The sequence below is a fragment of the Varanus komodoensis genome, unplaced genomic scaffold, assembly GCF_004798865.1.
Source record: "Varanus komodoensis strain SLA01 unplaced genomic scaffold, ASM479886v1 scaffold2, whole genome shotgun sequence".
Taxonomy (NCBI): domain Eukaryota; kingdom Metazoa; phylum Chordata; class Lepidosauria; order Squamata; family Varanidae; genus Varanus; species Varanus komodoensis.
Window position 1 is genome coordinate 43,830,779 of NW_025335568.1, and position 26,792 is coordinate 43,857,570.

At 40.8% G+C, this 26,792-nt stretch overlaps 1 protein-coding gene across 1 annotated transcript in view; it reads right to left on the reverse strand.

Annotated features, from left to right (window-relative positions):
* DNAH11 (dynein axonemal heavy chain 11) overlaps nt 1-26,792 on the reverse strand; it is a 167,931-nt gene that overhangs the window by 28,895 nt on the left and 112,244 nt on the right. Inside the window, exons 62-67 of the mRNA XM_044428955.1 lie at nt 22,019-22,153; nt 16,687-16,860; nt 16,171-16,406; nt 15,218-15,340; nt 2,905-3,109; nt 391-555 (exon numbers count right to left, since the gene is read on the reverse strand). Coding sequence (XP_044284890.1) covers nt 391-555; nt 2,905-3,109; nt 15,218-15,340; nt 16,171-16,406; nt 16,687-16,860; nt 22,019-22,153 — 1,038 coding nt within the window. The remainder of the gene's footprint in view (nt 1-390; nt 556-2,904; nt 3,110-15,217; nt 15,341-16,170; nt 16,407-16,686; nt 16,861-22,018; nt 22,154-26,792) is intronic.

The window sequence follows — 26,792 nt, forward strand, 5'->3', positions numbered from 1 at the left end:
TGGGTTCTAGTTATGGAAGAGGGAGAAAAAGCTTTCTTTCTCTACTTTCTCCACCATGTATTATTTTAAATATGTCTATCATCTCTCCCCTTACTTGTCTTTTTGATAAGCTTAGACAGTACCAGGCGATGCACTGGCATTTTTAAACCCAACATTCATTACTTTACATAAGCCTTTGCAGGTGAGCTAGTCACCATGGCAAGCCCCTCCAACACCCCCAAGACACTAATTGCTTCCTGTTGTAAAATGTCTGTCCCCAGATCCAATAAACACAGATGTCTCTGCTTATCATTTCAGCTTAGTAGCAGATGCATTTTGTCCTTTTCCATGAGTGCTATGTGGACTGCATAGTACTTGCAATTACAAAAAAATCAATAAAATTGTAGGTGCCTTGAGCTCAATCTCTGCAGCTGTTGACTTGGTTGTCTCAAGTTTCTCAACAAGTTCAGTGTCTCCCAAGAAACAGCCCTCGGCAGCAGAAAGTCGAAACAGAAGATCATCTTCCAGAAGTTTTAGCTGAATCTTAAAATCATTCTGCTGCTTTGTCAGGAGAGACTGGCAAACATAAAGAAAAGGGTTCAGTTTCAAATATGCATTCTCAATAGCAAGAACTTAACAGCCCTTTCAGACTCTTGTACATGGTGATTCCACACATCTGTGGATGTGAACCTGCATATGTAAGGTGCCTAGATTACATATCCACAAATACTTTGGTTTGTTCATCTGAATGCACACTTGGGCACACAAAGTGTGATGATTTTTCTGCCTGAAAGGCATTTTGCTTACCTGTAATTGTTGTTCTTCAAGCGGTCATCCATGCACTCACATGTATGGGCTTTGTGCCTGAACAGACCCTATCATCAGGAAGCTTCTATAGATAAGCTTTCATGTGGGTGGGAGCCCATCCCCTTCCTGTTACCAGGTAGCATGGGGAGAGGCTTCCACCTATCCCTTTGTTCCTATGAAGACCATGGAGCTCTGGAATGAGGGGAGGAGATATCACCGACCCAGTCCAGCCCCAGTGCCCCTGGTGAGTGAGGAGACAATAGTTGAAGGGCTGGAGGGTGGGTTGTACAGATTACCACTCAAAGAAAGTTACAGTTATGCAACCTGCCTTTCTTCATCATTGTCTCTGTGCATCACACATATGGGTAACTACCCTGTGAAGGATGGGGGGATGCTGTTGTCACTGCAGGACGGAGGAGAGGACCTCCCTGCCAAAGGAACAGTCTGCCCTCACATGGACGTCCAGTTGGTAATGTTGGATGAACACTGAGGGTGTAGACCAGGGGTCCTCAAACTTTTTCAACAGGGGGCCAGTTGAAAGGCAGCAGCGATGGGCACGGGACGGTGAGGCAGGGGTGCCTGTGGATGTGGGCCAGTGAGGCGGCAGTGGGCGTGTGTGATGGCAGCTTGCTCGCTTGGAGATCTCCCAGCAAGTCCAAAACCATCTCTGAGCGAGCAAGCCACCACCTCGCCACCCACTTGGCGAAGCGGTGGCGAGCATACACATGTGGGGCGAGGCAGGTAGCGGTGGGCATGAGGAGTCCAAAACTTCTGAGGTGGGCCGGATAAATGGGCATGGCGGGCCGGATACGGCCCGCAGGCCATAGTTTGAGGACCCATGGTGTAGACCATATGGCTGCTCTGAAGACATCTTACAGAGGCATCCTGGTGTGGAGTGGGCCCTCAGTCATGTGATGAGGTGAAGGCCTGCCATCTTGTACATGACGCAAATAGTGCTGAAGACCCAAGTGGACACTCTGTAAGGAGAGTGGGTCTCCTTTTTTCTAGCTGCCAGAGCTGACAAACAGCCTGGGTGAATGGCAGAATGGCTCAATTCTGGATCTGTAGAAAGTGACGGCCCTCCTGACATCACGCAAGAACAAGGTATTAGATTCTCCTGTATTAGATGGAGCTGGAAAAATGGGGATGGGGCACTGCCCCATGCTCTGGAGGGTGATTCTCCAGGGCATGAGGTACAGGGCCATCCTCTGGGTGAAGAACCTGGTCCAGGTCCAGTGAAAGGCGGTCCTGGTGGTGTGGGAGATGGGTGAAGTTTCCCTGGGAGAGCTTGAAAAGACAGGCAAAACATGGATGCCTCAGCCACTGTGGGGTGATGCGGACACAGTCCATTCAGTCCTTCCTGATTTTGGTAATCGCCCTGGTGATCAGGCAGAAACAGGGTCCTGCTGCAGTGGAGGAGTAAGGGGTCTCCCAGGGATCTGGTTCCCTGTCCCACCCAGGAATAGAACTCAGGATACATCAAGTGTAGCTTTTATACTGTCCAGGCTTGCATGGCCAAACAATGCATGGTTAACAATCTATAGGCTGTTTGTGAGAGAGCAGCAGTGAGCAAGAAAATGCTGCCTCCTGCCTATTCATTCGCTTCTACTTTGCAAAACAAACAAAAAGTGCCATTCTTAGATTGTCATTCTGATGCATGAGCCTGGCTTGTTTACAACCCAAAGTTAAAATTCTGGGTTGTTTAGACTGCCAAGTTGCAAATCACAACAGCCACCAGTAGAAGTGGTGGTAGAAGTGGTAACTTCACAGGAGGGAGCATATTCCTTCGTGGTCCAGTTAGCTGTTACAGGTAAACCAGGTCACTATGTAATCTACTGTTGGCTGGGGAACATGTAGTGAAGAAGCATTTAAAGTTAAAAGAAAATGGCTCTGATACTGCATCCTGAAGGAGAAGCTATGGCTGCTAGCAGGCTTGTAAAACATGAGTATAATGGAAGAGGGTTTAGTACCCATTCTTTCCTCTTCCTTAAAACAGCAAATTTAAACTCACAAAAAATTAAAGCGCTGTAATAATTTGAGAGAGATTAAACTTGCTGTTTAGAGGAAAAGAGAAACCCATCCAAAAGCACTAGGGAACTAATGTATACGTGGTTTTACCTTAACTGCCTCCAAATCTGGTCGTTCTGTGCTAACAGCCTTGGCCAAGAGCTGGTCCTCCAACCCATCCTTTGTGACTGTGAAGTTAATTAGAGTGGTCTGAGCTTGCAGCTCTGGTTTGTAGTGGGGGTTAGCCAGCTTAGTGTGAAGGATGAGACGGAAATTCTTGTTGAATTCACATTCCTTGTCCTCTAACTTAATATACCTGAAATCAAGTAAAATAAGAGCTGTGCCAATGCAGAGCACCAAATAACATATATTATTTTCTCATAGCAAGTTATGGTATGTACAGAAACCATGTCACCAGAGCCTAGGAAAATGTGGTAAAGAGAGTGCAGTGGAGAAGAAAGAGTACCCATCTGCCAGATACGGGAATCAACAAACACCACCACCACCACTTCACTGGTCAAAATGTGCCTAGGCACAAACCAAGTATCCTGTTGGATTTACTACAAAACAATGCAAAAATCATTCTGAAATGTATAGAATGAATGGGAGGCCCATCAATGAGCACTGCTGATATCAGCTATTTCGCCAGCTCATATAGTGATGATTTTACTATGTTGTATTTATTGAATGATTATTATTGTAAGACATCCAGAGATGTGTAGTAACTGGATGGGTTAGAAATACCCTAAATAAATGAATGAATGGCCTCTCTCATTTTTCACAAGCTCATATATGGTTTCTCAGCATGAGAGAGAGTAAAAAAACATATACTGGAATATACAATCCTATGGCCAGTAGACACTGTCTGGCATGCCTTAAGAAATGGATGGCTGAAGGAAAAAACAGGAGTCCCCACTAGGAAAAACCTTAGGTTGCAGTGAGGACTCTGTATTTGGAGTCCTCTCTTGGCCCACTGAATTTCTGTGAAATTCTGGCAATGCCTCAGCTGCCACGTGTCCTTTCATGGAGGGAGAAAACATTTACAGTATATACCTAAAATCAGCTGCCTAAATAGTTTGAAGGTGAGGAGAGTATGAAAGTAATCTCAGCACTGTGCTCCTCCTGCACTTGAATGAATGCCCCTAACCTTCTGAATTTGAAAGATCACAGGTAGGATTTCAACTCCATTCTTTGAAATGTGGGGTGCATTTCTACATTTCCCATTCTGACTAAATAGTGATATGCTGACACTAATATCAGTCAATTTAGAGCATCCCCTTATTTTTCCCTACTTTGAAACCCAGAAATTAGTTCTGCTTCTATTTCCCTCCCACGGTAATTTCACCTTACTCCCTTCTACCATCCCATTTCACTCCTGACTCATTGAAGGCACAATCCTATGCATATAAAGAAAGAACTTCCATATTTCCTAGAATACCCCTTTTCCATCTGCCAGGGAAATCTCTAAGTACACAAAGGATTGTACCCTTAATCTTTCATTTAGTCTGATTTTTTGCTAAAATTGTGTGTGATATATTACAGTTATGTAGAATTTGTGTGCAATAAGGTGATGTCCAGATGTCAGTATCTTACCACCCTGTTTGAAGTGTGCAAGTTGAAGTTGCTTTGGGAAAGGTAGAAACCTGTTCCTAAAAGACAACTTGCTCACTCTGTAAGAAGCCACTACCCATGCAATTCCTTGTTTACTATGTGGGCTGGTATGGGACAACAGCAGGCCAAAGCATCTACAGGAACTTACAGCAGTGACATTGTGATGGGTAGCCCATATAGTATCAACACAGACGATGTACAAATGTGCATCTTAAAAACAGGAGTGATGCTGCTGTGGGATTGCACATACATTTTGATCAGACATACAGCTTCTTCATTTCTGAATTCAAGGGAAACTGGTCCTGCCAGTTTTCAGCAGAAGAGCAGGCTGCTTACCTGTAACTGATGTTCTTTGAGTGGCCATCTGTGCAGTCACACATATGGGTTCTGCGCCTGCGCAGTGCCTTTGGCCGGAAGATTAACAGCTAACAGTTCTTGGCGGGAACTCCGCTTCCCCTCCCCGCTAGCATTATATAAGGAGCGGAGTGCCCACCATTTTCCAGTCTTTGAAAGACCGATGTTTGTTTTTATAATAAGGGTTGTCAGTATGACAATATAGCCCAATTCTGTAGCGGTATGACACATAGCAAAGAGATCATAGTATCAAAAGAAAATAGTTGGACCACCCATGACACCAAACGGGGTCAGAGGGTGGGTTGTATGACTGCACAGATGGCCACTCGAAGAACATCAGTTACAGGTAAGCAACCTGCTCTTCTTCGTCGTGGCCTCTGTGCATCACACATATGGGTAGAATAACAAGCTTACCCCAAGTGGAGGAGGGAGGTGTCATCAGCGAAGGACAGAAGGAAGGACAGCTCTGCCAAAAGAGCAATCCTGCCTGGCACGGACATTGAGTCTATAATGTCTGGCGAAGGTACACAGGGTAGCCCAAATGGCCGCCCTGCACACATCTTCTATCGGGACCCCTGATGCAAAGGCCAAAGAAGCAGCAACAGTTCTTGTAGAATGACCTCTTGGAGTAGATGGCAAGTCCAACTTAGCTAACTGATAAGACAGGACAATTGTATTTACTATCCATTTCGAAAGATGTGAAGTGACTGGACAGCCTCGGTCATGTTCCGAATATTTCACAAAAAGTCTATTGGAACGCTGAACAGACTCAGTCCTGGACCTATAAAAGGCTAAGCAACGACGAACGTCCAGCATATGTAGAGACTGCTCTATCGGATTCGAAGGGGTCGGAAAGAATGCCGGTAAAACGATCTCCTGTTGCATGTGAAACGAAGTAGTGACTTTCGGAAGGAAAGACAGATCCAGCCGAAGAACCACTTTTTCCTTATGAAAATTTAGAAAAGAGGGGTCTACCCAAAGGGCGCAGAGTTCCGAGGATCTATGGGCTGAAGTCACTGCAACAAGGAAGGCAGTCTTCCATGAAGCAAGGCGTAGATCGATCGTCGCCATGGGTTCGAAAGGTGATCGAGTCAGCACTTGTAAAACCACCAAAAGACTCCAGGTGGACATTAGAGGTCTTATAGTTGGATGCAGATTACTCAATCCTCTCAAAAATCTTTCAATCAGAGGTTGAGCAAAAATGGAGAGACCATGTATAGTTCCCCGGTAATGTAAAATTGCTGATGTATAAACTTTTATGGACGAAGGTTTGAGTCCAGACTGATGCAATTCAAAGAGAAACTGAAGGATCCGTGAAACAGAAGCCGAGGGGGCCGGAAACGAGTGTAAATTGGCAAAGTTAGAAAATCTCTGCCATTTTGCCGCGTACGACTTCCTAATAGATGGTCGTAGCGCAGATTCGAGAATATACTGTAGGTCTGGGTGTAGACTCCGCTGAGCAGGAATGGCAGGGACGGTTGGTGGTGTCGATACCGGTGCATCGGTGAAGGGAAGATTTCTGTCGATTAATACAGAGTCCGAGATCGTGCAATAGAGCACATGAAACCTCAACAGCAGACGAAAGCCCTGCTTCTGTGTCGGAGACCAGCAACCAATCATCAAGGTACGGGTATATCCGAATTCCACGTAATCGAAGGTGTGCACAGACAGGAGCCATATACTTCGTAAAAACCCTTGGTGCAGTGGCTAATCCAAACGATAGCACACTGAATTCGTACATTTCAGAGTCCACCGCAAATCGAAGGAAACGCCTATAACTTGGATGTATTGAAATATGAAAATAGGCATCCTTCAGATCCAATGAGGCGAACCAATCCCCTCTTCCCAGCAACGGGAGAATACTTTGAAGTGTGGTCATCCGAAACTTCTTTGGTGTTATGAATCTATTGAGAGCTCTCAAGTCCAATATTGGTCTGAGACCCCCATCTCATTTCGGGACTGTAAATTATCTGAAATAAAATCCGTGGAATCCCTCCGATAATGACAGGCGACAAATAGCTCATTTAGCAAGGAGTTGGTGAATCTCGTCTAACAGTACCAAGGAAGTCGGAGTATAGCGGATAGGATTCGGTGATGGCACAACGTCGAATTCGATTCCATATCCATGCTGAATGATAGATAACACCCACCCATCAGATGTGATGGACTCCCAAATGGAGAGCCGACTCTTCAGTCGGTCCCCTAATGAGAGGGGGGAGGGTACAGTTGGAATGAGAGGAGAGGTTCGCTCGTCGCATCAGTGCTGTCGCCTGTCTGTATCAAAGCAGCGGCGGCCCTGTTGGAAGCGCTGGGGTGGTTGTTGCCTGCGATGCTGCTGACGTTGATGCGGTTGCTGTTGCCGAGGCGGAAATTGTTGACAGTACTGTGGACGTGACCATGACCACTTACGTCAAGGTAGAGATTGCAATTCCATACGACGGGCCGTCATCCTTGATTCATGGATTTTCTTCAATTTGCTATCCGTCCTCGCATGGAAGAGACCGGAACCGTCGAACGGCATCTCCTCAATTCTCTGCTTCATCTCGTCGGGAAAATTGCAATTACGCAACCAGGCGTGTCTGTAGAGGGAAATGGCACCAACCAGCAACCTCGAATCAGAGTCCACGTGGTGCCTCACGGTGGAAAGCTGTTGCACCGCCACTTGCATAGCTTCCTTAACAAAAGTCTTAGCAAGTTTGCCCTGGTTTCCCGGGAGAGTATCGATGATGGCGTCCAGGTGTTGCATAAGGAAATATTGGTAACGTGCCAGGGTTGACTCATAATTAGAAATTCGTAAACCAAGGCCCGAAGCTGCGTATACCCGGCGGGCGAGGGAATCAACCTTTCTGCCCTCTTTGTCACGAGGCAAGGTGTGTCCACGGGCTTCCCGACCCTGCGAGGATTCTACAACAACCGAATTTGGCTTGGGGTGACGGAGAAGAAACGGGATGTCCTCTTCCCACACCCAATACATGGACTCATATTTACGAGAAGTCGGTTGTGGGTGAGCTGGGAGGTCCCATGGCTGGGTCATTGCCTGCCGTAAGGTTGTAATAAACGGCAAGGCAATAGATGTGGATTGTTCGCCCCTGACCACATCATAAAAATGATCAGTGCTCGGTCCCGGCTGTTGGTGGGCTTCTATATCGAGTGATCTCACTAGTCCAGCCATCAGATCGTTAAATGATATATATGGTTCCTCAGGCAACCCCGGGCCCTGAGAAGCACCCGCTGCACCTGGCAAGGTCGAGTCAGCCTCAGACTCGTCGGATTCCATCCAGTAGGGGTTGGTACACTGGAGGAAGAATCTCCTGGTGACTCTGAACTGCCATTTTCTTTAGATGAGGCACTCGGGACATCTCTGGGCATTGAATGGAAACATTCCCGAGGCGCTGGTGGCGAAGATTGTCCCCTGGAAGTCGGATAATAGGCTACGGAGTGGTACTCTTCTCATCTCGGAGCGGAGGAGTACCTGGAGTGGTACCAGTCATCAGACCTCGCATCCGAGGAATGGCTCCTACGGCTTCTCGGAGGGGAGATGGCAATCTGAGTATCCATCGGGATCGGAGGCATCGGGGTTGGTGATCGAGCTCTAGGTGGAGAACCTCATATTTCCCCATCTGAGATGGAACCATGCCTTGAATCCAGAATGGGTTCGGCTGTCGGTCGGCGCGGTGAGCCCGGTGGGGTAACCCTCATAGCAGCCTGGATGGTCAGGACTGAGGGGGTCGGTTCCGAAGCAGGGATTGGAATTGAGGAAGAGGCCGAGCCCCAGTGGTGGTGTTTTGCCTGCTCGGGGTTCTTCGGCTTCTTAACCGGCTTGCCCGTCTTATCTTTCTTGGTCTTCTTATGCACAGGATATTTATCTGAGTCGCTGTGCTTCCTTTTTTCCTTTTGTTTCCTCGGCAGGGAAACAGACTGGTCGGCCATGGTATGAGCGCCTTCTTCAGAAGGGCGTGAGGGTGGAGCAATGGAGGAAGAGGCCGGGAGTTGCGGCAGGTCAGCCGAAGTTGGACGGCCTTCGGGTGGGGCCACAACAGTGGAAGGCTTAGCCACCAGCCGGTCCGACTGGAGGAGAGCCTGGTCCCACAAGAGTTTGCGGAGGCGGTTGTCCCTGTTCTTCCTCGCCTGTTTAGAGAAGGCCAAACAATGGCCGCACTTATTGGTTCTGTGCCCTTCCCCCAAACAAAGGAGGCACAGATCATGCGGGTCCGCGGCGGGCATTTTGGAGGCGCATTTTCCACACTTGCGGAACACTGCCCGTTGCGCCATCGTAGAAAGAAGAAAAAAAGGAGATAGTAAAGCGGGAAAGTAATAGTTTTTTTTTGTTGTTTTTTTTATAGGAACGATAAAGAGGAAACAATGGTGCAAATGTTAAGAAGAAAAATAAGTGAAGTACTAACAACAGGAAGAAGGGATACAAACTTGGTAGGAAAAAGGAGAGATTTTCCAACGAGCAAGAAGGTAAGTAATAATCTTAGCGATAGCGAAGCGACACGAGGCACAATGAACAGCGGTCGCAAAGACTGGAAAATGGTGGACACTCCGCTCCTTATATAATGCTGGGGGGGAGGGGGAGCGGAGTTCCCGCCAAAAACTGTTAGCTGTTAATCTTCCGGCCAAAGGCACTGCACAGGCACAGAACCCATATGTGTGATGCACAGAGGCCACAATGAAGAACCTGGCTAGTTTCTGTATTATCATTAAATGGAAAAAATGGACTAGGTGCAAGACAAACATTTAACAGAAAAGATATTAGTAGAATCATGATGAACTAAAAATTAAGCTGTACACCTAAAGCATTTGAGGAGAGGCAAACCTAAGGGCTAAATCAGCATTAGAAGTGAAGCAAATTTTCTTGTCATTTTCACTGCAAAAGCATGTGTGCAACAAACAGCAGGCCCACTCCACAGGAAAAAAAAAAAACACCTGTGAAAATTTTTTATTCTGAGATACGTCTGCATGCAGCCAAAATTAAACAACCCAACAAAACTAAGCCCAACATTTTTAATTGAAATGCATGCCCAGATATTTTTCTTTTATAACATCAAAATTTATGTTTTACTAAATGCATTCCAGTGTAATTTGAACATCAGATGCATTAAACAGAATGCACCAAGCTGACTACAGTTCTGGGTTGCAAGGAAAGCAAAAGACAGAATCAGCAACAGAATGAAAAGAACAATTTCATAAATCTCTGTTTTTCTTTGTTTGCCAAGAAACTTACCTGAGGAGCAATTCTGTTTTGGTGCAGTGCTAAAATATCTAGTTGTAAAATGATTTCTGGAGCCTTGTATTGAAATGCTTCTTTATAAGTGCCCAGTGCTTAGAAGTAATAAATTATTAGCAATTTCTGTGGTTATCAGCTATGAAAGGCAAGTATTACACAATGATTCAGTGAGTTTTATCACTGTAGCGATGTTGAGTCTTTCGATAATCACATGTCTGGGAAAAATAAATGTTTGTGCTATTGCTCTCTTATGGCTCAGTTATGATATTGCTAAAAGGATAGGGGGGAAATGATAGAATCCAGTCATCAAATACAATAAAAGACATACATGTAGAGATTAGTATCAGCACTAAAGCCAAAGGTGCAATGACAATGGGCTTTATTTTCAGAATTTTGTACAGGTGATTGCGCAAACTTCTTAGAGATAGCATCTTTCATGTAGAGGGACATCTGAAGTGTATACAGGATAAGAGACCTCTACAGTAAAATTAAAAGGTATATGCTTTAGTTAGCTTATGTATCTATTGTGACTTTGGATCAAGTCATTTTTGTACACAAATGTTATCTTGCTGGAAGGAGAAATGCAAAACTTTAGACAGACAGACAGATTTACTTTGCCATTGTTTTTTCAATGCACATGCAAACAAATGCAGCTAAAGCAGGATCATTTATATACAACAGGAAGTATCTGAATATCCTGAGAAAGAAAAGACAATCTAGAGGGGAAAAAGTGCAAGGATACTGAAATCCAAAACTAGCATGCTGAGAACTGATGATGCTCAGTGGGTAAAGAATACTTGCTGGGGGTATATAGAAGAGAAGGAAAGGGAAGATAGAATGAAGCATCTTGGAAAAGAGTATGGCTGATTGACCCAACAGGAACACTTCACCCTGAAACATTGTGTTGTAGGTATTACTTTCAATAAAGTAATAATTGTTCTCTCATACCTTACATTACTGTGGATCTCCATCTTCTTTTCAACTCTGTTTCACAATTCTACAGCCTAACTCATATTGCCCAGTCCATGTAATGCCCAGGTTCCAACCCCGACACTGTTTTGGTTATTTGTAGCATCAAACACCTTGTCCTCAATTTCAAGCACTGCACAATATGCCTCCATTATCCCTCTGCTTGATTCTTTACCACATGACCTTTGTTCAACCAGCTCTTACCATTTCCAGTTTCATCGAGGTCTTTCTACCTTGCTTAAAACAGCTTCACCTATTCCCACTGTTGCCCCTTGTGCCTTGATCTCCCTTCCAGAAAAGAAAAGGTGCCTCCAGCATACAAACCATTTGACCAGGGTCATAATGGAGATGTATGGGAGTGGGGAGGTGGGATTTGCTTTGAATTTGTGAATTACCTTTAGACTGCATACATCAGAACACTCGTGTCCATTAAGGAAATATAGTTCCTATTAATCAAATAAATAAACAAGGCAAGCAACCTATTCCCACTAATGCACTTCAGAGCAGCACAGTCAAGGAAAAGAAAGGTGACAGACAGATTTCTGGGCAAGAAAGCAAATGTGAACAAAATCTTCCCATTTTAAGGGGCAAAGTACTTTTGAAAGAACATCTAAAAAGCCCTATTTCGAAGCCTGCTGTTCAAAATTAAAAGCTTCCACATCCAACCTGTGAATTCCAGCCGTTAATGCAAAGAGTAAATCTTAACATATCAGGTGTGGAGACGACTTGTTACTTAGCAATCACAGCAGGCAAACCGTACAAGTTGGTCAAACTACTGGAGAGAAGGAAAAATCCTGACTAAAAATTTGGCATAAGGTTCAAGGCAGAAAAGGTATTTCTGTGTAGCAGCTGTGAATTAAAATTAATTATTTTGCTGTTGCATGACAAAACTGTCTGAACTCAGGAAACTGTTTATTATTATCCATTTCCTGTTAGTCAGGCAAACACTATATTGGAATGTATAGATTAAAGTACAGGGAATGTTTCATGAGTTCATAAATGTATGCACAGAAGTTGTTTTCTGGACTCATATTGATAAATGGCATGTAATAGTTTCTTTTAGGCCTTAGCACTTATATATATATATATATATATATAGTTGTTACATATAAGGGTTCTTGAGTTATCTATTAACATAGAGCAATTGGATTTCGTTTATAGTTCCCAAACTGGATTGGGAACCATATACACAGTTCCTAATGAAGGATAGATGTGGGCACCTTATAATGAGAGGGAGGCAGGGCTGATGCCAGATTTGAGGGATCCATCTCCTGACATGGTGCTTCTCATGAACCCTTGAAGGATTGGTTGGTAGCGGGCAAGGGATCTGCAGCAAATGTTAATAGCACGTCCTGCTGGGGGAGACTGCAGATGGAAAAGCATATTCTACCTGCTAGTTGGGACCACCAGAGGTGATTATTATCCATGCACTGGTGCTTGTGTGCCACACATCTTTCTCAAGATTTCAGAATGGTATTTCCTCTATGTAGCAAGTTTTCTGTTCAAGAATAACCTCACTAAAAATGGAGCCAAGATACAATTTTATCAAGTTGCTTCACAGATCAGCAGGTTTGCTAATATGCAAAGCTAGTAAATTTGCTTTGGAAGGTGCATAAGTTGATAAATCTTCCCAGCAATGCTTTCTGTCGATTGTTACTGTAAGATATATTTTACTTAAAATTAGGATTGTCTGAAGCTCAGTAGATCTAATTATTTGTAATTACCCAGTTGTTGTCAGTATGTGGTCATTTTATGACAGCAGTAGCTACTGTGTGGGTCAGGTTCAACTGTATATCTTTTCAAACACAGAATTAATGTACTATTGATAAAACCATTACTAGAACCAAATTAAAGTCTGAGCTGATGTATTGGTCCACAGGGTGCTGTCAGACATGAAAGGAGTAATTAGTATTCATTACTTCATACTCCACAACAGTCCAATTATTAATGAACTTCAACTGTTGGTCTGCACCATATCTATCATGAGCATCTTTCCAGTCTTTCTTTATTAAGAGAATGTGATACACACACACACACACACAAATAAATAAGTACAAATTGCTGAAAACTTTGTTGAGCTAGGCTATATATTATCTCTGCCATATAGCCACAGAGCTTGAAGTCAGTATAACATCTCAACAACTACTCAGGGAATTATGTTCCTAAAACAATGAATGTAAAATATGTCCTTGTCCTGGGTGTAAAACAATTCGGTGGATCACTATTCACTTCCACAGGTCTCTCCCTATGGATGGCTGCTTCATCAGATGCATGGCACATGTCCTCATTTGGAGATTCTCTCTTACTGACTCACTCACTCTTTCTCTCTTCCACACACATTGAAAGCTAGGGATGGAAGAGACTACACAAAAAGGATTGGCTCGAAAAAGTCATGAACATGCAAGAGTTATAGCCTGTGACATTTCTTTGCAAAACTCAAATATATACTACTAATATGAGAATCCGCATAGCATTAATTAACATTAGTAGAACTTATGCACAATCAGTACTTTGTAAATAGTCAGTTTAAAGTTATATTAAAGTTTTGAACAGAAATTTCATATATCATATCCTGAATATTTTGTAGCTATTTGATTGCATCATTTACATTTTCCCCATATACCCATATATATGTATGCATCTGTCCTGAGGCTACATTTCATGTACCCTGTAAATTATTGTTGTACATTTCACTTTATTAACCTCCTATACATTTGAGCTTTGCACATAAAAGTTGCAGACTAAACTTCTTGCATTTTATGGGCTTTTCATTCTGCAGTTTACCAGTTTTTCCTCCATATTGATATATGTATATTTGTGTCTATCAACTCCAAAGTCAAGATTTACTAAATGTATCTGATTAAATGAGCTCTAAACACAAAATCTGAAACAATAAACTTGCTAATTTGTAAACTGCTGCAAGACTCTTCATAGCTGCATATGCTGCTCAACCATATTCTGAACTTACATATGTTAATAATATATTATTGGATCCTGGAGCTTATACCTTCCTGCCAACAACTCTTTAATTTCTTTAAACAAGGAGGCGTTTTTGTGAATGTAGCTGAACGGGCACAACTGAGAGTGGGAGGTACTGGATTACGGGTTTAGTCAGGCCTGTTACAATAACCATCTCCAAACTTTAATGACTGCCATTACTGTATAATATAATGTGTTAGAGTGCAGTATAATGTGGCAAGAACGAATAATTTGGACTGGGGAAATGTGTGCTCAAATCCCTCATCAAGTAATAAACCAACTGCTTATGACAGTCAGTATTTTTTCAGCCCATCCTACCTTAGGGTTTCTATGAGGGTGACACAGGGGTACATATGTAACACTCTGAGTTTCTTAGAAAAAGAATGGGATAAATGAATAATAACAACCTTAATTTCTTAATAAACTTAAGAAATTAATGAAATTAGCACTAAAAGGGTTATACAATGTAGGATTTTTTTCCCTACTTGGTGCTGTTTGGCATGCACGTCCCACAATTTCACAATTTATGGGACTTGTAGTCCAATACATCTGGAAGACACCAGGATGAAGAAGGATGCTATAAGCTATCAAGCTACACTCTTTATCCTGGAAATTCCATAGTTTACATTAGCCACAAGCTTTTCTGATTCATCTCTTATGATGCATTGCAATAGCATAAGATTCCAAGGCTGCTGGAAGATTTTTGTGCCAGATGAGGAAGGGGACCATAGGTTTGAAGCACATGACTTGGAAGGGAAAGAGCCATGTAGGACTGTGAAAAAGCCCTTGTTTTACCCTTGGAGATTAGTTTCCAATCCATGTAAAATCTATTTAAGCAAGATGCACCAATATTCTAACCCAGAATAAGGTAATTTCTTGTTTTATTCATTTATAACTGCCATTAAAAGTTGTCCTTCTCCAATTAAGAGGTTTTTTGAACTTTTTCTCTATTTTAAAGTTATTGTTGCTTTGACTTTCTGGAGTTTTAGTATTGGTTTTAATTTTTTTCTACTATGTATGTCGCTTTGAGAGCTTGGGCTTTAGGGTAATGCATAACTTGAAAATAACCATCATCATCTTCGAATCCCTAGTATTATATTGATATGTGCTTCACAGACATTACACTGTCCCTATTAGCTATCTGATGTGTGCATGAATACCTAGATTCTCTTTTAGCGACAGCCAAATTTTCAGTCTCAATCTTTTATGTTAATTGAGGAAAGGAAATCACAAATGAAAGTATACTTTCTGTACACTTTCTCTCTTCAGGAATATACTTACTTCCCTTTTTTAATTGTGTTTCTTCCAAGCAAAGGATCAAGTACAGGGTCTACTGTTTCATCCAAGTTTTCAATCAGGACAGTATCTCCACAAGCCAAAGCTCTTTCAATAATTTTCAAGGACCTTGATGTAAAACCACAAAACAAGGCATTAGGGAAAGATGTTTGGGGTTGGATAGGAAATTAGTAGCGCAAGGACTCCAACTGACCTTGATGGTTGGGTATGGCTTTGTAATACCAATACAAATGAATATAGTTTATATGACTGTAGTGCTTTTGGTCTGTCTCTCTATAGTGTTGTTAAAGACAATTCCCAGTGGAGGCAAAAGTATCTCTAATCTCTTTTTGAACTGGTATCTTGAGTGTATTAAGAAGAAAAACACTAATTATCTAAGCATTATTGTGCAGTATGAGCAATAAAGGGTCCCATTGCAAGGGATCTATGGACCTTTACCTCTCAGGAATTCAGCCTTCAAGAAGCTTAAAGCATGCTAGGAAGTTCAAATAAAAATAACTCAATTTTTGCTCTTCTGGATAAAGACTAAATTGACTCCAGCCAGATCACCTGTCTGTGTTTTGGGCTGGATACACTTGGGGAAGCTTGAACTATTGAAGGCTTGACTTAGGGAGAGTCCCGATGGCAAAATTAAAGAACCCCTGCTATGTAGCACTTGAAAATAGCAACTACAGTGCATTCGCTAAAGCCCATTTTCAAGCTTAAGAGCTACATGCATTACAGTAAAGCACCTCATGGACATGAAATGAATTAGGAGAACTTTATAGCTGCAGATCTCGTAAGCACAGAATTAAAATAGATGATAAAAGCTCTAATCAGAAAAAGCAATGTCAACTTTAGATTATATAGGTTAAAAACCACCTTGGGAGGACAAGAAATACATCATGCTGTCACTTATGCATACAATGTTTAGAGGCACTTTTTCAATGCACACTGACCCCTTCTGTCCTAGATGTATGATGTTAAGGTCAGTTCCATATTTATTCTTTATCCATTTTATTCCCTGAAGCTGGGGATCTATGAGAAGTGGCCAACGCTCACAGTTTGTAAAAATAGCAGCATTTTCTGTTGACATTCTATCGCTGGGGAGGCCTTCATTATTCCATTCTGCAATCATGGCGTCATCTGTCAACATGGCAACCAGATCTAAATCTTCACTGATTGGAATGGGAATCTTTGAAAAAAGGAGAAGCATTTTATTCATTTATTCATTATATTTAATCTATCCAATACCCAAATATAATTTTGTTATTAAGTTAATGGACCTGACAAGATCCTACTGAGGATCCAGGCAGACAAAACAGTTGACAATGCTACATTTAGTTATCACTTGTTAAATGGGTGTACTTAGTAGCTGTTTATCTGGGCAGAGGTGCATTTTCATAAAAACCTTATGTCGGATGAGAATCCAGAGATACAAAGCTTCCATGCTGTTTTATATTGCAAGGACTTACTTTTTGTGATTTCATGAATGGGAGCCACATACTTTCCACCAGCTCTTGACGATAGAGTTTTGTAAAGGATCCAACGTAAGAAACAAAAGCTGCTGTCAGAAGAACATCACCACACACTGTTATTTCTTGTGCTTCAAAGGATTTAATAGAGAGGGTCCAGCGAATATTTTCAGACTGGAAAGCAAAAGTTGTAAACGAGTATGGCAGTTACCATCAATGTACAGTTTTCATGGCAAAACCATAAAGGCCTATCCTAAATAAAAGAAGGTTCCTTATCCCTGAAGGTACAAAGCAATTCCCTCATTTTCCCAGAGCTACAAAGTCCCTTCCAAAGGGAAATGAGAAACTTACTCCTCAATGGTGAGTATATTTTTTTCTTTTTCTGCCCACCACAAGCCCTTATAGAACCCAGCAGCTAGCATCATTTAAGGATGTATGAATGTTGTAAAACTGGTTCTGTCTACACCTTGTGGACTGCCAGGCACTTTTTGCTCTGTCATCTGCATATTAATACAATTAGATTTTGCTCAAATATGCTGAGCAAATATGTTGAGCATGAGAAAGCTGCACTCCTGAAAATGTTCAATTCCCCCTTAAAATATGGAAATACCCTCAAAATTCATATTTTAACACTTTAGACTATGGCAAAATGTTCATTTTCGGTTAATATAGTTTAGACAGAAACCACAGAAATTAAAAGCAAATTGCTAAGAAGTTTGCGGAATCCATACAACTCATGAACAGCTGGTCTGCTTCAGAATCCTTTTGTCAGATCTTAGAAATTTGAATTCATTTGCACACTCTCCAAATACCTGGCTACAGTTTCTGAATCAGCTTGTTAGTATTACTTAAGAAAGTCAGCTACTTAGTTATATGGTACCTTCTGGGGGTTGGGTGGGGGCAGCTTCCAATATAGCAGCTGAATGATAGGCAGAGATACTTTCATTTCATGACTTTACCAGGTGAGAACATGTTCATAAGAATGATGTCAAGTTTAAATAACTCTATAGTTTTCAAAATAAGATATTTCTTGGCAGTTCTAGAATCGTTAGCAATAAAGGTCACACTTTAGCATATTGCTCTGAAGTTGCCAGTGTTATGTAATAATTAGAGCACTGGGTGGGAATTGGGAAGATACATACTTAACTCCCTAGTCAGCCACGAAGCTTACTGGGTGGCCTTGGGTCAGTTCCATTGAGTCTCACCTACTTCACAGGGCTGCTGGCAAGATAACATGGGGTCAGAAAGAATCATGTATACCACCTTGAGTTCTTTGGACAAAAGGTAGGAAATAAATGTAAATATTAATGAAGTTGTGACCAAGCATTATTACTAACACTTTTGTACATGGGGAGAGGTTAATCTGCAAGGAAATGACTGACTCAGCATCACCCAAGCAGCTCTGGAGATGTGAACCGAGTAGTACATTGTCAAAGACCAACAATAAAGCCACTACAGCCTTCCCTGAACTGGGGGATGCCGGGAGATGTAATCCAACATATCAGAAGGGAACCGGTTTAGGGAAAGCTAATTATTACATAACCACTGATCTGCTGAGAGAACGCCAAAATCTCAAAGCCGAATGATGCAAAGAGAAGCACAAGAAAGGAGGTAAGGGTTGCTTTCCACCTCACTTTTGAACAGTACCTTTGGCTACCTTCTGTACTTCAGTATTATTTCTTTCTAAAGCATTATTACTATCTGGTACTTTTTGCAGAACATACTACAATACTTTCTTTTTTAATCACCAACTGAAGTGAACCAAGCAACAAATCCATTAATGTGCAAGGGGGATTTTTGATTTATCCAGTCTTACCCCTTGTTGTCACTGGATGGCAAGTCGTAAACAATAAAGTGCACCCACCTCATTCTCCAAACTAGCTTTGAAATTTGAAGATTTACTAAACATAGAATGATCGTCTATTTAAATCTTCAGTAATTTTAGTGTACCACTCTAGTATCATAAATCACAAGTGACATTGGCTAACAAGGGTTTAAGAGTTGGAACATGCAGTGTAATAAATTTCCAGACAGTTAAAAATCACTATAATTTTATTCTAATGCATTATAGATTGCCTGTAATATCATCCTGGCTGGGGTGACCCATTTCTAATTTTGAACAGCTGTTCAGCTCGGGAGTTAGTTAATGATTAAATATAAATTGCCTGATTTATTAGTCTGAATGGCTGAGCTTCCAGGTCAATGCTATATAGACAAAATCATCAGTCTTGATGCTTTTCAGAAGTTAACTGTCTCCTGTTCAAGTCAAAAAGAATTTATTCTCCAGCAAAAAAGGGTTGATTTTCTCAATTAATTGTTATAAGTTCCCCCTTTCTTTGCTTACACAATAGTATTCTTAAGGGGGAGGGGGACTCACTGTTTTGTAATAATTTTCTTATGAGCCAAAGTAAATAGTAAAACTGAGACTTGGGCAGAGTAGCAATTAAGATGTAAGGAAGGCATTGCAGGACCCAATGAAGAATATGGAGGTAAGGTTCATTTTTACCTGATTGAAACCTTTTATACAAAGATAACCATAGACTGCTACTGTTGCATTGCAAGATTGCTTTGATTTTAGCACTACATTGGAGCAAATGATTTGCAAGCAGCGTGCACACCCACTATAAATACTATGATTTAAGTTAGTCTTGCTGGTTACTAAGGCACTGAATTTCAGTCAAACCTGTTTTAAATCTTGCTATTTGATTTTCAAATTTATGTTATATGTAGCCTTCTGCAGGAAAAAATGCAATTAATTTTTAGGCAACTTTCCCACATACCTTACAAAAGTTAAATGAACTATGTCTTTTTAAATGTTAGTTTAAAATACATTAAATATTCCACTAGATATAAAGATTACATATCCATCTTTCACCAGCATTGCTTGTAGTATTGTTGCATGACTGAAGATCAATATGTAATAAATGACACTTGATGGCCACTGTCCAGAAAAAGACGCGCACCAATTGTTGTACACTATGCCAAACCACTTTTGCTAAATTTCTTTTATGCTGCGCTCAGTGTATGTGCATGCACACACATGCCTCATGCACATGGGCATGCATGTTTACTTGACTCCACTGATTTCAGTGGCTTCGTATTTATTTAATGCAATTCAGTTTGGAGGATTAGGGGCATCCTGTTGAGTGTAAAGGCTTTTCCCGCCCCCCACCCCAAAAAGGCTTAGATGACCAAATTTGACATCAAAGCCTTTTGTACCTGCTTGCAAGGAAGGCAGGCTGAGCTGCCGCCAGCATAAACTGGATCCTGGCAGAGCTTAATGCTCTCTTCTCCATGCCCCGGAAAGCCCCCTCTCAGTGCTGGCTTCAAGGTTAGTCTTCCAACCTCAGAGCAGTGCAATTCTTTGCATGCCAGCCATGACGGCAGAGCACCAGCTTCTGAAGCTGCAGAGCAGAGAAGTGGGAGCCGGGACTCCAGATTGCTCCATGAGCGTCTAGACAGTGCTTCATCGCTGTAAGACCGTGCCCTTAGTGTATTTGATGCAATTTATGTATTCAAATTATTTATTCAATACAATTTGAATAACTGCATTTTAACAGCTTGATCCAGCATTTCTGAGGAAACTAACAATGAAATAATCACCTGTTTTGATATGAAGATGCTTTTCCTCAAACAAAAATAATTAGAACACTGAATTCTATATAGATTTTTTATTAGATATGCTTTTTTTCCTTATGAGAAGATTAATGATTTTTATGAACAGAAGGCAGAAACAATGCAACTACTGCAGCCCACTTATCCAAAGGTTAAGTGTATTGTGGGTGGGTACAAAATAACTCAGTCTTGACCTGAAGATTATTCAGTTTCAGTGCGCATTACCTAGAAGCTGACCATGCTGTCAGAAAGTGTTCACTGTAATGTGAAGATCCAGTTACAGAGACTTTTCTCTGGGGATATCCAACCCATGAGCAAATGTATCACTTAGAATGTAAAACCAACAGAATAATTTCTAAGGCTGGATTGCAAATTAGGCTAAATACTCTGTTATAACGTTAGTGTCCTGCAAGAAAATCCCAGAGTTTCTCAATCTGGAGAAAGTATTCATTGTGCTCCTTGCAGGAGCAAACAATTAATTACATGGCTTTTTGTCATTTACATAGTATAAGGAAAGATCAAATTTATTGACTGGAAATTATTATTTCTCTTGGGGGAAAAAGTTGAAAGAATATCGCTTGGGGCACATGAAAATGTACTTAAGTGCTCCTGGTGGTGGCACAAGGACTTTATATGAAGGTGGAAATGGAATTCTGATTTAAAAAAAAAAAAAATTAAAAATGTTAACATACCCAAAGCCAAATCCCTTCCATTACATTTCAGCTTACATTATGTTTCCAGCTCTTTTATTCATAGAAATGTACCAAAGGTTGTACAAACTGTATTCAAATGGTGCATACTTAAATAATATTGTTCCTGACTCCCAGTGCTCTGGTCAATAAGTCTCACTATTGTATACAACTAGGAAATGAACCTTTTTGGTTATTAAAATAACCATCTCATGAAGAAAAAAAGTAAGTACACCCTGTTTGGGGTAGGCAACAATCAACTTGACAATTTTCAGTTAATGAAATCAGTTAATCTGTATTCTGATTTCAGTTTGTTCATTTAGTGCCTACAGCTGAAGCTCTCTGGGTGGCTAACAACAGTTCCTGAAAGATTACTGTACTAGAATAAAACCACCATACCAATTTCCAAAACACAACATTTAAGCAACTAAAACAGAATTATGGGGCTGGAATGGATATAAAGATTATCCAGTCTGCTGTGACCATTTCCCAACTGAACTACACAATATACATATATGTACAACACTATACAGTGGTATATATCTACAAACAGTGGTACTGAGATGAGCCAAACCTGCTTAGACTCTGTACCATCTGAATGGAAAACCCAGTTTCTGAATCCATAGTTGAATGCAGGGCTGGTGAAGATGTGTCGCAGTTATTTTGCAGTGAGATAGATTCTGCTTGTGCTCAGGGGAGCTGTATTATTTTTTTTTCATACAGTCCAGACTGAGTCCTGCCTCAAAATAAGGCTTTTATGCAAAGATGTCTATACACATGGGCACATGCGGAAGTGAACATGCTCATCCACAACTTTCAAATTACAACAGGCAGAGAAAAAGCACAAACAATATACTTCTTTGTAAAATCTGATATTAGCATTTCTCCCCTTCTGGTTTATGTTGCTTAAATATCCAAGTAAAATAATCTCACCTAGCACTTTCAAGATATTTCATTTAATACAGGCCTTCTTAAACACAGGCTCACCACCTTGATTGAACTCTTCTAAGCAGTAAAAGCCCACTTGCCTCAAGTCCTTTAACAAGCCTATTAGCCAGCTCAATAGTCTTATTGGTTTGTCCAACATCTTCTTGACATCTAACTTTTTCTGCTGTTGCTTTTTCAAATGATGCCGTGAGTTTGCACAGATTGCGATCCAGTTCCTAGAGAAAGATAGCTTTTAGTGAAATCTGCATCATACTTTCATAACAGTAACTTCTTGAAGGCTCACCAGTGGTGGAGGCAAACAAGGACTATCCAAAACCTTTTGCAGGATTTAATACACTGCTGCTACTTTGCTTCTCCCTGACATTTTCTTGCCATGCCCATTATCAACATTTCCTCACTCCTGAAACTTAAAAAAATAAAAATAGAAATCTGGGCCAAGGGCATCTTTGCCAAAGAGATCATTCATAAATTCACACAAGTGGTTGCTGATAAGAAACTCAACTTCTTTTTTAAACCTTTCCAAATTAGGGAAAAAACTTATGTTGGAGGCAATGTTGGAGAGTTCAAAGAAAACTTCATATTGGTATACTGGAGGATGAAGAGAACCAGCACTCTGACCTTGAAAGGAGAGAATCAGACTTCTCCCTCCCCTTCCTGGCTTCTTGATAGTAAGAACAATGACAGTTGAGTCTCCAAGGATAGGGCAGTTGTGCCTCCAAGCACAGGAACACAACTTTGGAAAGTGATAAAGGGATATGTTGTGGTGGGTAGGAGAGGAAGGAGATGGAATAGATCAGAATATGAACCATCCTGCAATCTCTCCAGTCTTTCCCTCCTTTTCCAAAGCATGCTCGCTAGAGCTGCATTTAATTAAAATGCAAGGCAGGAGGGAGAAGACTGCCTGCACTTTTCCTTCTGCCCTCCAGAAGATGCTCCTAGCCCCCTGGGATCGTGCTCCTTATAACAGAATTGCACACCATTTACTTTATTTTTGGCAGCACTTTTAAGCTTTAGAAGCAAATTAAAAGAAAAATAGCTTAAGGAACTGTAGTTGCTTTCCTCAATGTGTTGTTGTTGTTGTTTTGCCAAAGAGTCCTAAAGGCAACAGGCAGTGATCATTGGTTTCACTTGACTTGGTGCCTGCAACAGGTCTTCTTATGCCACACTGGGAGCCTTTCTTATTCAAATAAAGGTATCAGCTGCCCATGTCATGCCTCGGGCTGCTGTTGGCTCAGCTACTCATATGTCAGTCTTTGATGTTAAAGACCTTTAGCCCAGACAGGTTGCTTTTGGGACTATGGAAAAATGTTTGAAGCCACATCCCAAAGTCCCACGAGCTATTTATGTTGAATTGATTTTTAAAGAAATTACATCATCTGAATAGCAAAGGCTTCCGGTGATACTTTTCAGGTGCAGATCATTTGAGCATTCCCAGATCCTGCTGATGGAAATATCCTTCCAAAGCTACTTATCAGATGGAACCCCTGTGTGCCTGTCTATTTAAAGCTTCTAACTGTCAATACTGCAAACAACTTTAAAATCAATCCTCTTTCTTCACATTCTTGAGTGCCACTAACATCTCAAGTATATGCTGCATTTTGCTATTTATATATATAGCTAAGTGTAGCCAATTTCAGAGCAGTTACAACATTTTTTACAGCTATGGACATGGAAGCTACCAAAAACTAATTCAAGAAACCACAGAAAATGTTAAGTGACAACATTATACAACTAGAAAGAACAGCTGGAATGTCTGGTTAGCCAGATATGCAAGTGTGACTGGAATTCTTCTGGGTAATGAGGTAGCTGATCCAATTTTGTTTATGGAGGCATTTATGGTAATGATTTTAAGGATGACCCATTCTGCATGGCAAAATGCCATCAGTTCCTCTGAGAGCTTTTAAATGGAGACTTGAGCAATGTGGAACATTAACCGTGATCCTATCATGTTTAATGGTCTATGAACAAGTCTTGAATGCTATGAGTAGTAAGAAGGCTAACGTGGACCTTTTTTCTCTTTTCTTTCCCTGATGAAGCATAAGGAAATACTAGTACTAGGAACTACATAAAGGACCACCAAATATGTTTTCAAGAAAAAAAGGTAGTTCTATCAAGAAAGACATCATATTTCTCTGAAATATCAGCCATATTCAATGGTTGGATCTCACTTGGAGAAACTTGGATGATTTATTTTTGCTGTCTTCTTAGCATGCAAAACTTGTGGACCCAGCTGCTGCTCCAATGATGATATCGCTTTTCTATCCTATCTTTTTTGCTCTTGCAAGGAACACAAGTCTATATAAGGAATTCCTCCTTTCCATTCTCACAACAACTGTGTGAGGTATGTTAGACTGAGAGGCAGTAAGTGGCCCAAAGTCTCCCAGTAGACTTCATGAATGAGTAGAGACATAAATGTGTTGATTTGACACCTGCCTTTAACTTCCAAATCAGATAAGACTATCATGAAACTGGCAGGCCATAAACACATTGCTGACCACAAGCTGCATAGCCTTGCAACAGCTCTTTACCATCAGGATCACGTGATGGTGAGTTGAATATAATTATATGCTCTCTCTGTAACTGGTATAGCAGAATGTTTTTCCGTAGACAAAGAACTGAGCTATGGTTGTTTGTTAACATGCTGGGACCCTTTGAAGCTGCTGAAGCTTTGCTTTTCCATAATCAACTGAACTGAATGGTGAATTAAAAGAGCTGCATGAAAATAGCCTTCCAGAACTCTTTACTATGTATGCTGAAAGTGTGTGTGTGTGTGTGCTTGCGCATGTGCAGGTCGGGGAGGATCTGTTAAATATTACCCTGTGTAAGAATTCTTTAACAGTTTACAGTGGGCTGAAAAAATAAAACTTTCAGAACATTTTTACTTGAGAAAATGTGGCTCAGTATACTAAATCAACCTATATGGTTAGTTCATACTGATGGATAAAAAAACCTACAAGTTAAAAAAGGAGGACTTAGAGGAGAAGGGACAGAACCCACTGCTTCCCTTCACAACATTATTATGTAACATAAAATTGTATTAATTTTATTTACAGAATTTACAGTTGCATCCAAAATTTTACTTTCATGGGTAGAAAATAAGACAAGAAAGGGACTTCATTGAACATCATTTGCAGGGTGATATTGAAAAATATTTTAAAGATATTTTATGTGAAATCAGTTGACTGAAAAATTTCAGTCCATCCCTAGAACTCACTATGTTCCCATAACACATATAATATTGCATTAGGTTACACAGCAATGCTATCTCCCAGGACTACTCAAAGGAAAAGCTCCTTTTCTGTGTTAATTAAAAGTTTCCACACAGAGTCAACTGCTGTACTGATTTCTGTTCACCATGGCTAGGTTAATTAGAGATTAATTGATTCTTAATGGCCTTATATTGTCAGTTTCATTTGTCCATGGGATAGTTAATGACAGTTTTTCTTAGATTTCCCCCCCAAATAGTGAAATAGCACTGTATCAACATTAAAAACATTATGTAAGCTTTTAATTAAAAGCTTGGAAGACCCCAAATTTCTCAATTGTCTACAAGGTTCAAGATTACACTACAAATACATATGACATTTTTTTAAAATAACCATAAATCAGATCTGAAAATAACAGGAAGCCAATAAAGACAACACTAATGCAATGATCAACAATGTTGTTGGGTTCTCTGCAAAAAGGTATGTAAATAAAAATAATGACATTCCAGAGCAGAGGCCTACACAGACTGTAAAGCAGTCTATGTGGCCCACAAAAATGCTATGCAAAAGCCATGGAGGCATTTAGGAGCATCCTAGCTAGAAGTCTGGGTTCGAATGCTGGAACTGCTAAGAACACATCTCAGGTCATTTGTCACCTGAATCACTGACAACTACCATAGTGGGATGCTATATGGCGAACTAGTTCAAGTTATGCCAAGAAGTTCTGGTTTTCTAGAAGTGTAGATACCACTTTCACAGTCAGTTTCAAAGTAAAGCCAGCTTGTGTAATGCACAGATTCCAAGACAGCAGCCTCTTTGTTGCTTTTCAAACTGTAAAACATACTAGATCATTACAGGAATGAGGATGCAGCTGAACAGTTAAATCTGAAAGCGACCAAAATCTTCAATTTTATTTAGAGTGCTCCTTTATCATGTTTATTTGTCTACATTAAGACTGCAATTGCAGCGAAGCTCACTTCTGCATTAACATGCATAGGTGTGTATCATAAAAGAGGTTGTTAAATGTGTCTTGTGCCTCTAAATATAAATATAGGCATATTGCTGACTAGTGATGCAAGCACATTCTCTTCAGCTGCTGTTGAGGAGATGTAGACTATTCCTTGGACAAGTCACAGTGTAAATGTTTCCGGGAAGCAAAATCTACATACTAAGAAGAGTTGTGGAGAGTTAAAGACATTATATTTGTCCCAGATTTTTGAAAACAGGCAAATATTTTCATGGGCAGATTAAGAAAAGTTTTGTTAACATTCATTTTTCTGTTGCATATAGTTGGCAAGGATTTAATTTGTCATTTTGCAATACATTTCAGAAGGCATTAAAATGAAGGGTTGTTAGCACACTGCCAACCAAAATGATGATGTATTATTGATTACAAAGTAATAGCTGCAACATTTATTAATCATTATAGAACATTATCAGCTTAAAATTTTTTGAATGAAAAATTACTACTACACTTTCCCCATTGAAAAATATGGTTTGTAGGGCAGGATTCCATTGGAAATCCATTCAATGGGGACAACTACCTGTGACACTATTTTTCAAAGGTGTTCAGACATAGAATGGGGGGAGATAGAGAGCGAATGCAAACACCCTGAAGGCCAATAAACCATAAACACACATAATGCTG